The 13131-nt window shown below is 46.5% G+C and overlaps 1 protein-coding gene across 3 annotated transcripts; it reads right to left on the minus strand.

Moving 5' to 3' along the window:
• Window positions 1-5978: 5978 nt before the first annotated feature.
• AIG1 (androgen induced 1) lies at window positions 5979-10306 on the minus strand. 3 transcript variants are annotated; one of them, XM_040411831.1, is made up of 3 exons: window positions 10223-10306; window positions 9025-9130; window positions 5979-8164 (listed from the first exon to the last, which is right to left on the minus strand). In XM_040411831.1, exon 3 carries the CDS (start codon window positions 7616-7618, stop codon window positions 6902-6904), a length of 717 nt encoding a protein of 238 aa, XP_040267765.1. In that variant the 5' UTR covers window positions 7619-8164; window positions 9025-9130; window positions 10223-10306; the 3' UTR covers window positions 5979-6901. The 3 variants fall into 3 exon arrangements, with proteins under 3 accessions (XP_040267765.1, XP_040267764.1, XP_040267766.1); XM_040411830.1 differs by having other exon boundaries at window positions 8277-9130; XM_040411832.1 differs by lacking the exon at window positions 9025-9130.
• Between the last annotated feature and the right edge of the window lie 2825 nt (window positions 10307-13131).

Here is a 13131-nt window from a genome sequence, read left to right on the forward strand (position 1 = left end):
GTTACTGGAAATGCACTGGTAGATTAAAAGGAAAATATTACTGATAGCAGCCAAAGGCTGTGTATGATACTGGTAATACTGATACACGATAAATGCAACTTACTGAAGTGAGACAACCACTTTAAGGGCGGGGGGGGGGGCGCTTTTTTAATGTTCGCCCTGTCCTTAGGCTACAGATGCAGTTGAAAGTTGTGGCCTGGGCCAATTCTAATGCATTAATTGAGCTGGGAGCAGCAGATACCTATGTACCCGGCCGGCAGCCGCTGGGCATCGGCCCACCAGGAATCATCCCAGTAGGTTCTATGGCCATTCCACCCCCATATGACAGTCTAGTTCTAAAAGAGCTAGAACCAGCCCTGTACCGCACATGGATCCAGAAATCTCCCCAGTCATTGCTCTGCTAGATTTATTACAAACTGGCAGCTCAGAGGCATGTCCTTTCTGCTAGAGCTCTCTCCCTATCACAGCTCAGGGGTGTGTCCTTTCTATTGCAGCCCTCTCCCTATCACAGCACAGGGGGTGTGTCCTTTCTATTGCAGCCCTCTCCCTATCACAGCACAGGGGGTGTGTCCTTTCTATTGCAGCCCTCTCCCTATCACAGCACAGGGGGTGTGTCCTTTCTATTGCAGCCCTCTCCCTATCACAGCACAGGGGGTGTGTCCTTTCTATTGCAGCCCTCTCCCTATCACAGCGCAGGGGGTGTGTCCTTTCTATTGCATCCCTCTCCCTATCACAGCACAGGGGTGTGTCCTTTCTATTGCAGCCCTCTCCCTATCACAGCACAGGGGGTGTGTCCTTTCTATTGCAGCTCTCTCCCTATCACAGCTTAAGGGTGTGTACTTTCTGCTGCAGCTCCCTCCCTATTACAGTTTAGTGGGCGTGTCCTCACCCTTTCTGTAACTCTCAAAGCTTCTGACAGCAAATATGGCTAGTGGCAGTTCAAGGAGGGACCACCTTTGTGATGTTATGGAGGAGGATAGAGAAATAAGGATAAGAAAATGACAAAAGTATTCAGGTTTCAAAGATATAGAATATTTTTGGTGGGACAACCCCTTTAACAGGGGGTACATAAAGGGATCACTCAGTCAGGACAAGCACGTTCTAGTCTTCGTCCGGTACAACTACATTCATAGTGTGTGTCATGAAACTGAAATTTTCTTCTTGTGTCTGTTATAGAGGATGACGGTCTGATCACTATAGGGCGTGTAATAGCATGCTGTGTGCACACCCTGCCCCCCACCTTACCTGAGCCTCTACAGCCTCATCACTTACCTGACCCACTGCAGGCTCGTCACTTACCTGAGCCTCTGCAGCCTCGTCACTTACCTGAGCCTCTGCAGCCTCGTCACATACCTGAGCCTCTGCAGCCTCGTCACTTACCTGAGCCTCTGCAGCCTCGTCACTTACCTGAGCCTCTGCAGCCTCGTCAATTAACTGATCCTCTGCAGCCTCGTCACTTACCTGAGCCTCTGCAGCCTCGTCACTTACCTGAGCCTCTGCAGCCTCGTCACTTACCTGAGCCTCTGCAGCCTCGTCACATACCTGAGCCTCTGCAGCCTCGTCACATACCTGAGCCTCTGCAGCCTCGTCACATACCTGAGCCTCTGCAACCTCGTCAATTAACTGATCCTCTGCAGCCTCGTCACTTACCTGAGCCTCTGCAGCCTCGTCACTTACCTGAGCCTCTGCAGCCTCGTCACATACCTGAGCCTCTGCAGCCTCGTCACATACCTGAGCCTCTGCAGCCTCGTCACATACCTGAGCCTCTGCAGCCTCGTCAATTAACTGATCCTCTGCAGCCTCGTCACTTACCTGACCCACTGCAGCCTCGTCACTTACCTGACCCACTGCAGCCTCGTCACTTACCTGAGCCTCTGCAGCCTCGTCACTTACCTGAGCCTCTGCAGCCTCGTCACATACCTGAGCCTCTGCAGCCTCGTCAATTAACTGATCCTCTGCAGCCTCGTCACTTACCTGACCCACTGCAGCCTCGTCACTTACCTGACCCACTGCAGCCTCGTCACTTACCTGAGCCTCTGCAGCCTCGTCACTTACCTGAGCCACTGCAGCCTCGTCACTTACCTCAGCCTCTGCAGCCTCGTCACTTACCTGAGCCTCTGCAGCCTCGTCACTTACCTGACCCACTGCAGCCTCGTCACTTACCTGAGCCACTGCAGGCTCGTCACTTACCTGAGCCACTGCAGGCTCGTCACTTACCTGAGCCACTGCAGCCTCGTCACTTATCTGACCCACTGCAGCCTCGTCACTTATCTGACCCACTGCAGCCTCGTCACTTATCTGACCCACTGCAGGCTCGTCACTTACCTGACCCACTGCAGCCTCGTCACTTACCTGACCCACTGCAGCCTCGTCACTTACCTGACCCACTGCAGCCTTGTCACTTATCTGACCCACTGCAGCCTCGTCACTTACCTGACCCACTGCAGCCTCGTCACTTACCTGACCCACTGCAGCCTCGTCACTTACCTGACCCACTGCAGCCTCGTCACTCACCTGAGCTACTGCAGCCTCATCAATTAACTGATCCTCTGCAGCCTCGTCACATACCTGACCCACTGCAGCCTCGTCACATACCTGAGCCTCTGCAGCCTCGTCACATACCTGAGCCTCTGCAGCCTCGTCACTTACCTGAGCCTCTGCAGCCTCGTCACATACCTGAGCCTCTGCAGCCTCGTCAATTAACTGATCCTCTGCAGCCTCGTCACTTACCTGACCCACTGTAGCCTCGTCACTTATCTGACCCACTGCAGCCTCGTCACTTATCTGACCCACTGCAGCCTTGTCACTTATCTGACCCACTGCAGCCTCGTCACTTACCTGACCCACTGCAGCCTCGTCACTCACCTGAGCTACTGCAGCCTCATCAATTAACTGATCCTCTGCAGCCTCGTCACATACCTGAGCCTCTGCAGCCTCGTCACTTACCTGAGCCTCTGCAGCCTCGTCAATTAACTGATCCTCTGCAGCCTCGTCACTTACCTGACCCACTGCAGCCTCGTCACTTACCTGAGCCTCTGCAGCCTCGTCACTTACCTGACCCACTGCAGCCTCGTCACTTACCTGACCCACTGCAGCCTCGTCACTTACCTGACCCACTGCAGCCTCGTCACTTACCTGAGCTACTGCAGCCTCGTCACTTATCTGACCCACTGCAGCCTTGTCACTTACCTGACCCACTGCAGCCTCGTCACTTACCCGCGCCTCTGCAGCCTCGTCACTTATCTGACCCACTGCAGCCTCGTCACTTATCTGACCCACTGCAGCCTCGTCACTTACCTGACCCACTGCAGTGTCGTCACTTACCTGAGCCTCTGCAGCCTCGTCACTTACCTGACCCACTGCAGCCTCGTCACTTACCTGACCCACTGCAGCCTCGTCACTCACCTGAGCCTCTGCAGGCTCGTCACTTATCTGACCCACTGCAGCCTCGTCACTTACCTGACCCACTGCAGGCTCGTCACTTATCTGACCCACTGCAGCCTCGTCACTTATCTGACCCACTGCAGCCTCGTCACTTATCTGACCCACTGCAGCCTCGTCACTTACCCGCGCCTCTGCAGCCTCGTCACTTATCTGACCCACTGCAGGCTCGTCACTTATCTGACCCACTGCAGCCTCGTCACTTACCTGACCCACTGCAGCCTCGTCACTTACCCGCGCCTCTGCAGCCTCGTCACTTATCTGACCCACTGCAGCCTCGTCACTTACCTGACCCACTGCAGCCTCGTCACTTACCCGCGCCTCTGCAGCCTGGTCACTTAACAAAACAGTCTCAGCAAACTGCACTCTGCTAAAACCACTGCAGCTTTCTGGATTTCATTTATCTCACCCAGCTGAGGTATCTGGATGAAATATACACCCCTTCCAGCACTTTACCATACGCCTTACCACAATAGGCATCGAACAGCATCTCAACTAGCCTATATTGATATAAGAAACTGGTAAATTATTTAAAAACCTACCCTATTTATTGTTATAGTGGCATCAGGTGGCTGAATTGACTTGTTGGCACACGGACAGTATCATCTTTCATCGTGGACCTGCCTTCTCGAAGTAACTGCAGGGCCCCATGATCAATCATCTTGGAACGTCTTGCTGATTATATTTGCGGGTAGCTGCACGTGGTCCAGCAGAACGTATTTTACTGGTGGGCCCATGGCACCCCAATCTGACACTGTTTAACATAGCTAACCATGCCCACTTTCCAACCCATTTTTCAAAACTGGAATAATTGCTGTGAACATTTTGCAAATGTTTTTGTGTAAATAAGCCCAAAAAGTCGCACAGCTCAAATCTGCCACTTTTCAAAGCCAGAATTCTGGAGTGTAGAGCTTGACAACTTCCCCCATGGACACTGTCAGAACGGAGACAAATAACTCAGAAACGTGCCGCTTTATATCACAGGATACGTCCAGCTGGGCCATATTCACCACTATCTTTAGGAGAATCTTCTTCTAGGTCAGACCATCGTGCACGGCAGATGACCACAAAGTATTGAACATTTTTTCTCTCTCTTTATTATGACACAGGGCAATAAAATTTACAATAATATACTAATTTCTAGATAACTTTTATATAACAAATAATTTAACATTTAACGATTACAGTGTTTAGTATATGTATTCTGCATATCCAGTAGTGATAGAGTAGTTAAAGGGGTTGACCTATCTTCACCAATATCTGAGCAGCGGGGGTTCGAAGAGTAGGTGGCTCTCCGTGCGGGTGCTGCTTCCTCTTCATTTCATTGGGCATAGTGTAATTCCAAGTACTCCCTCCATTCACTTGTAATTACACAGACGACGTGCAGTGTAATGAAGAGGAAGCAGCACTCGCATGGAGCGCCACCTACTCTTCAAACAGCTGGCGCCTCCACCGATCAGATACGGATATTGGCAGGACAATCCATTTAACATTAAAAACTGAAATTCTCCTTTCTAAGGTCTCTTCTTTCTAAGGGGGAAACTAATGAGACAATGGCTAACTTTCCCAGGTGAGTCCTCTTCATTCAGGCCACCAGAGGTGTAGATGAGGACCTCGCTGCAGGCCTCCAGCTGATAGGGTCCAGATCAATCATTCGAAACACACTGAAGGTATGGCGCATGCAGATTTCCGAAGAACACACCCCAGTTATCTTTATTTTACACCCCTGGATAAACATCTGATGCAAATAACATATATTACACAATTCAAGGTTATATCAACTACCAGAACATAAAAGAGTTCAAGATCACATCTGCTCTGGCCTAAATCTTCTACTTTTAAAGGGGTTGTCCGGGTTCAGAGCTGAACCCAGATATACCCATAATTTCACCCAGGCAGCCCCCCCCCTGACTTGAGCATCGGAGCAGTTCATGCTCCGATGCTCTCCCTTGCCATGCGCAGGGCAAGGGCTCTTTTATTTACTATAACACACTGCCAGGCGGAGGCTTCCGCCCAGCAATGTTTTCGGTGACGTCACCAGCTCTGATGGGCCGGCTTTAGCACTGCCCTAGCCGTTTTACAGGCTAGGGCAGCGCTAAAGCCCGCCCATCGGTGCCGGTGACATCACCGGGCTTCCTGGCAGCCCCATGGAGAGCCCGGTACGTCACCAAAACTCCACAAAATGCCTTTGCCCTGCGTGATTCAGAGCAGGGCAAAGGAGAGCATCGAAGCATGAAATGTTCTTGTCAGGGGGGCTGCCGGGGTGAAATTCTGGGTCTGTCCAAGTTCAGCTCTAAAGCCGGACAACCCCTTTAACCTTCCATCCTAGGGCCTTCACACTCCTACACTGGCCTTGACATAATTACAGCTTGAGTAATGAAAAGGACATATGTACATGACTGATATTTTGTACGTTCACAACTTAACCCTTGCCTTACTTTGACAGTAGTAATGAGTTTCTCCATCAGCAAATCGCCTACAGTAGAAAGGGCATAGCAACAAGATCAAAAAAAAAGAGGAGAGGATGGGAACCGAGGTAAGTACAAATCCACTGGTGGTGCTTTAAGTATTTTATTTAAAGTTGTTTTAGGTAACGCATTTCGGGGCTGCACCGCCCCTTCGTCAGACCAATACTACATTTTCACACCCAGGTAAGTACTTGGCATTTAAACTGCAGGGAGGGGATATGCAAATAAAAGGGAAACACGCAAAATAATAAATGCAAAGCAAATAAGTGAGTGAATAAATAAATATATAAAATGTACAATTGCCAAGAGGTAAAAATAATAATAACAATGTTACCAAAAAATATTAATGGATGCTTGCTTATAAAAACTCTAAAATATCTAGCGAACTGATCCATAAAAGCACATGGGGGTATAAGAGCGGTATATTTGCATAAACCTAAAAAGGAAACTAATTATGCTATTTATTCTATAATATACTGACAATATGGCCTGTCATACTAAAGAATGTCCACTAGAGGTCAGGGAAGTCCAGTAGTGAAGAAGGGATAAATGATAAACGAAATGCCTTTGATAAGGGCTGCAGACGGTCCTCCCTAATAACAAGGATATAGAAGCACAAGATAAACTATTTCTATTTATCATGTTTGTACTACTAGCGCAAGCTATGGATGGATATATTCCCTTCCCAAATCTCAAGGCTTATTGGAAAGTTGGATCTTGAATAGAGGGCGACTCCCAGTAGGTGGCGCTGGCGAGAAGTCTCTTTTTCTTTGCACACTACTAGGTCAAAAGAGACGGCACAATTCTGGACACTCGGTAGCATATCGTAATGGTACAATGAATTACGGAATACCGCAGTATGTTCTAATTCTCCATTCTGGAACGCCACGTGTCACTCCATGGATCTCCTCCGCACTGCGATTGTGGCAGAGACCTGACTGTGCCGTAGGGTGGATGAAATATGTGGGTGAGGAGAATGTTGCAGAGTTGTATCAGTCAGCCTTGATCCTTTTCTCCGTGGCTTCCATTGATTTATCCAGGTCCCAAATGTAACTGTTCAGCTTTTCGCCCAGAACATAGTAGATGTTAATGATAACAGTGACTAGAAAGAAGAAACCGATTTTGGCTAGAGGACCGATGTTTTCCAGAAGAGGGTACACCCATACCCCTGTCACATGATGAACCCAGCACACCCACAAAATATAACAAATGGAGAAGCCGCAAACTGTGGCCATGCCGGTATTTCGGCCTGGATACTGGTGATTTGTGGTCCTCATTTCGAGTAATAAGAAAGGCAGGACGGTGGTGTGCATGCCATGATTTAGCCAGGGGGGGATGAAATTATCTAGTAGCTTTGGATACACCAGTTCCCTGTCGTATACATAGAGGACCCAGAACATCGTCACCACAAAAACTCCTACGGGGAACGCCAAGACGGCCATCATCCAGTCACGGAGGGAGATGAGCTTCTTCAGCTGCCGCTCTTGCTCCCGATTGTCACTGCCTTTCGTTAGAAGACAGGACAGGTCCGACAGGACACAAATGCCAAAGAAGACAGCCTGGATTACCAAGTCAATGAAGGTGAGAAATTTCCAGCTGCCCCCATAGGTCTGGTGCGCGGGCATCTCTATGGCCTTGTAGTGGCACAGCACGGACAGGTATGAAAGCAGGATAGCCACCCGCAGCACCTGGCATGGTATTAGCGCCATGACAGGCAACAGTCCCCGGGACTAGTGGAGGTCAACAGTCCTCCCGTTCAGTGAATGTCACTTCTTACCACCTCCTTCATTTAGCATCTTAGGAATGGAACAAATGGAAGGGGACACTAAGCAACATCACAGGCGGAGGAAGAACGGGGGGAGCTGAGGATATGGTGACTGTACAAGTACTGGAAGATTTCTGATCTTGTGGATGGTGAATTTCTAGAACATGGATCTGGTGTCAGTGGACATATCACTGAGCTTTCTCCATCCACCAGACACAAGAGGAGGCTTCTAGTGATGACATTTATGGATTTTACTAACAGCCGGAGACATCTTCTCTCCACATTCACAATCTACAGATTTTATTATAACGCTCTGTGGACGCCTCACCCACATCTCATCTTCTTATAGTTTGGCTGACACTTCCTGCATCCATTTGGCCTCGTCTGGAATAAGAAATAAGCAGTCCCTGAAGATACTTGACCACCTGTCCTCTAACCGTCTGTCCGGTCCTCACTTTAGTGAATTGCTGGAAGCTCTGTCTAGTCCGGCCTGCAGGATAGAGGAAGTATGGTTAGTATTAGAGAAGTGTACAGGACGGAGACACGTGGGGCACAAATTATAAGTAGATTTTATGCTCTGCGAAATAAACTGCTGTCTGCACCTTGATAAGTGATGTCTCTACTAATGTCTGACTTCTTGTCTCTCATATCACAGGTCCTCAGGACGATGATACAGTTGAATACTGTGGAGGGGCACAAGAACCAATGGCTCCCAGTCACACATTTCACTTTCACAGGCCACTGGGCCTGAAGCCTAAGAGATAGTAGAATGGCGGAGGTGACCACAAAGCCATGGCCTCATGACCTCATTGGAACCAGGGATCTCAGGTTAAAGATGGCAGCATGGAATAAGACTCGGCTGAGTATTAGTATTCTTTTTTTTTACTTGGCCACTTCGGGGGCATACATGGAACTAGTTTGGGCATTATTATTACTGGGTGCAAAGTAGGATGGCATTATTATTGCTGGGGCACTATAAGGAGCATTATTAATACTAAGGCCACTACAGGGGCATTACTATTAGTGGGGGCATTTTAGAGCAGAATTATTATTAATCGGGACATTATTTCTGGGGCACAAAAGCAATCAGTATAGGGGGCATTATTAATACTGGGGGTATTATATTGATATTAACAGTACTGGCGGCATTATAGGTAGCATTATTTTTACTAGGGACACTATACAGAGCATTATTACTGAAGTACAGTATTGGAGGCATTGGGGAACACAGCGGGCACAATATTGGGGGTAAATACATTGGACAGCACTGTCTCTTTGTAGGTGGTGCACATCCCTAATAACCTCTTCTGCCAGAAGGTCTGAGATATCGGTGCTGTAAAGGGACGGCACCTTTTTGTTTTCTTGCAGTAATCTGTGAGTATTTTATATTGAATCCACCACCAGTCTGCAAACACAAAGCGAAATTTCAGGCCTAAATTGGTTGCCCTTCTTCAAGCTGTGGGATACATAGTGAGAAATTACATTTTAATCAGATTCCAGAAAATTATAAACAGAAAAGTATAAATTAACAGAGATATATAACAGAGTATAAATGTACCATATTTTTCCCTCTATAAGACATTGGGGGGGAAAATGTCAGTGCAAATACTAATGAGCAAATACTAATGAGCGCCTCCATTATGACAGTAGGATTGGGGAGCGGTGAATACAGCGCCCCCTGTGCGGACTCTGTGCTCACCCCTTCCTGGTCTCTGGCTGCTGCACATTGTGCTGTGACTTGGGCACAGCGTGAGAACGCCGGCGCTCTGTGAACTCACGTTGGGCGATGTCGGGTCACAGACAGGAAGAACGCTGGATCTCGGGAGTGGTGCAGCATCCGGAGCAGGAGAGGTGAGTTAATATTTTGGGGGGGGTCTATTCTGAGGTCTGATTAACATGGGAGGTGTGATCTGAGGGTTGATCAGGGGTCTTATTAACATGGAGGTCTGACTTGGGGGTCTTATAAACATGGGGGTCTGAGCTGAGGTCTGAATGGGGGTCTTATTAACATTAGGGGTCTTATCTGATGTCTGATTAACATTGGGAGTCTAATGAAAATTATTATTTTCTTATTTTCCTAGGTGCATCTTATAAGGCAAAAAATGCAGTAATCAGTTCATAGAAATATACACCATATAATATCCATATTAAAAATAATAATTAAGAAAGCAATTCCCGGCACAGTTCTACCACATCACAGGACCTCTGTGTATTATGTTTACCACATGACTGTCTAATATTACCTCCATAGCTGTAGAGCAGGTCCCCAAATGATGAACACCACATATCGCATAGATAGGGTATACCATGGTGCCTTCAAATAGATTAGGTGTATCACATTATGCGGCTGCTTGACATAATTCTGACACACGGTGTCACCATATGCACGAGACACAACTCTATTAGCGATGTCATTTATCAGAACATCAGTCTGGATAATGAGCAGTGAATGCGGATGCACAGTGTCGTCACAGGGCTCTGAGCACTAGGAAATCAATGAGCAGACACTCAGAACCTTGTAGTCCATGGCAGAGAGTAAATCCCTTACCTGGGGTCTGGGCGGTCAGTGTGTATCTGCCAGGAGCTCAATACTGCCTTGTGCTTTCAGGCAGGAATCAGTGGTGGAGGGGGTACAGGAAGTGACAATTCCACCATCTTTATTGTGGTCATGTATGAAGGTATCAAAGGGAGCATGTGCAGCAGCCATCTTGTAAAGCACATGCAGTGAACGTCACATAGAGGGGCAATAAGAAAGAATACAAAAAAACATTTGTGAAAGAAATTTATATGTAAAGTTATGTAATATATGGTTTAGTAATCAATATATCAGTGTGTAAGATGGGCGATAACCATGATTTATTTTCAGTCGGTGAGGAATTCATGCCTGAGAAAAGTGTACCACACACAGTTAATAAATGCCAAGATGCTTATTCTTGGGTGAATAAAGAATCCCACCATTTTTTTCACCATTGGATGTGCTGCGGTGTATTCATTTTCTTTGTTATTTGACACTTTGGTTGAGTGTCGACATCGCTGGCACCCAGTACTTGTTACAAGGTGTGCTGCCCTGAACTCCCGTCACTATATATATATATAGATTTAATCAATCAAGATGCAACAGAAAAAATAAATATATATATATTAGGAAGAAAAACAGAATTCATGCACCGTATATATCCTACGTGAGTATTTACATGAGCATTGTGCCCCCTTCACAGATTATGCCCAGATATGTGTCCCCCTTCACAGATTAAGCCTAGATATGTCCCCCCTCACAGTAATATGCCCAGTTATGTGCCCCCTCACAGTAATATGCGCAGTTATGTGCCTCCTCACAGTAATGTGCCCAGTTATGTGCCCCCTCACAGTAATATGGAGAAGTGAAGATAAATACAGAGGACAGCATTTATAAAAAGAGGGACAACTAAAGTATATTACAAAAAATGGTTATTATCACCGCCCTTACACATTACAAAAATAAAAAAAGAATGACAGTTGCACTTTAAACTTTGCTGGCCGCACTTACAGTTTTTTGCCACCAGATGTCCCCCTTGCTCTTCAGTTGTATTATGTGGATTTATGACAGTGTATATCATTTTATTGGATCCCTAATAAAGTTATATACTTTTACATGATTTCTTCCCAGCATGATTGCTAAGTTTAATGTTTTATCGTAGTTAGTACAGCTGAAAAAATACATTTTGGTCATTGCTTAGTATCATGACTATGACATAGACCAGGCATCCTCAAACTGCGGCCCTCCAGCTGTTGTAAAACTACAACTCCCACAATGCCCTGCTGTAGGCTGATACCTGTAGGCTGTTCGGGCATGCTGGGAGTTGTAGTTTTGCAACAGCTGGAGGGCCGCAGTTTGAGGATGCCTGACATAGACTATGATTTAATTTCCACCATGTATGGGGTAGACTGGGAACTTAAAGTGGCCTTGGAAAAATTAAATAAAAGTGGCCCCATATTGTAGGCAGGGTCCACAGTGTCAACATACAAAATTGCGGATAATGGTCACAAGAGAGATGTGGGGACGCAGCAAAAATAGAAAAGCTGGGAAATTGTACAGATAGAGAAGCAACGATGCTTAATGGTAAAGGCTACCAGAAATAACCTGAAATCAATGGAAAGAAAAACAGGAATGGTTGTTCTGTTTGATATGCAGAAAGGGTATGGATTTATTAAAGACTTTGAAATGGAGGAGATATTTGCACACTGTATTGCACACTAATATTCTGTGAGATCGGATCAGAGAATCCTTGTGGTTGCTGGGCTGCGGCCATAAACCGGATTGGTAAAACCATAAATATGACCAGTAGGAACCTGAGAACTGAGAAGAACGAGAGACGACATCCCCACAAGATGGGAAGTCCGGTGAGACAATTTGAAAGGATGTTCTGACCCACGTTGGTTTGGCTCGGGAAGATGTTGGGATTGGGAGATGTAATTTGTTTTGTTTATATTGTTTAATAACTAATTGCTGCTATATATATAGGAGGTGGTGATGGTGAGTACAATAAAGTAATTCAGGAGGGGCCTGGATGTATTTCTGGAGTGTAATAATATTACAGGCTATAGATACTAGAGAGGGGTCAGTGATCCAGGGAGTTATTCTGATTGGAGTCGGGAAGGAATTTTTTATTCCCCTAAAGTAGGGAAAATTGGCTTCTACCTCACAGGGTTTTTTTTTTTTGCCTTCCTCTGGATCAACATGCAGGATGACAGGCCGAACTGGATGGACAGATGTCTTTTTTCGGCCTTATGTACTATGTTACTATGTTACTATATATATATATTATTGAAATTGTATATTTCTATTAGAAAAATAGCTCTAAAGTGGCCCATTTTGAGCCTTAGCAACACTCCTCTGTCTTCTGTTTACATAACACAGTCAGTGTTGAGCAAATCTCCACAGTTATGTAAACAGAAGACAGAGGAGCGTTGCTAAGGGTACTTTCACACTAGCGTTTTTCTTTTCCGGCGCTGAGTTCCGTCCTAGGGGCTCTAATCCGGAAAATAACTGATCAGTTTTATCCTAATGCATTCTGAATGGAGAGCAATCCGTTCAGGATGCATCAGGATGTCTTCAGTTCAGTCTTTTTGACCGATCAGGCTTTTCAGAAAACCGTAGCATGTTGTATTTTTACCTCCGGCCCAAAATCCTGAACACTTTGACTGAATGCTGGATCCGGTCTTTTTCCCATTGATTTGCATATAACGGATCCGGCACCGTGTGTTCAGTCAAACCGGATCCGGCTTTTGCATGTTAAACCCGAAAAATGGGAAAAAGTCCATAAAGTCCAGTTACCCTTTAAATCCGGCGAGCAGACTTACCAATCTGCAATGAATATGTAACTGATGATATACAGGCTCACACCTCTATACCACTTCTGAGATGGGAGCCTGTATATCATCAGTTATACAGTACATGTATTGCTGTTGCTAGGTCTG

This window comes from Bufo bufo, chromosome 11, assembly GCF_905171765.1.
Source record: "Bufo bufo chromosome 11, aBufBuf1.1, whole genome shotgun sequence".
Taxonomy (NCBI): Eukaryota; Metazoa; Chordata; class Amphibia; order Anura; family Bufonidae; genus Bufo; species Bufo bufo.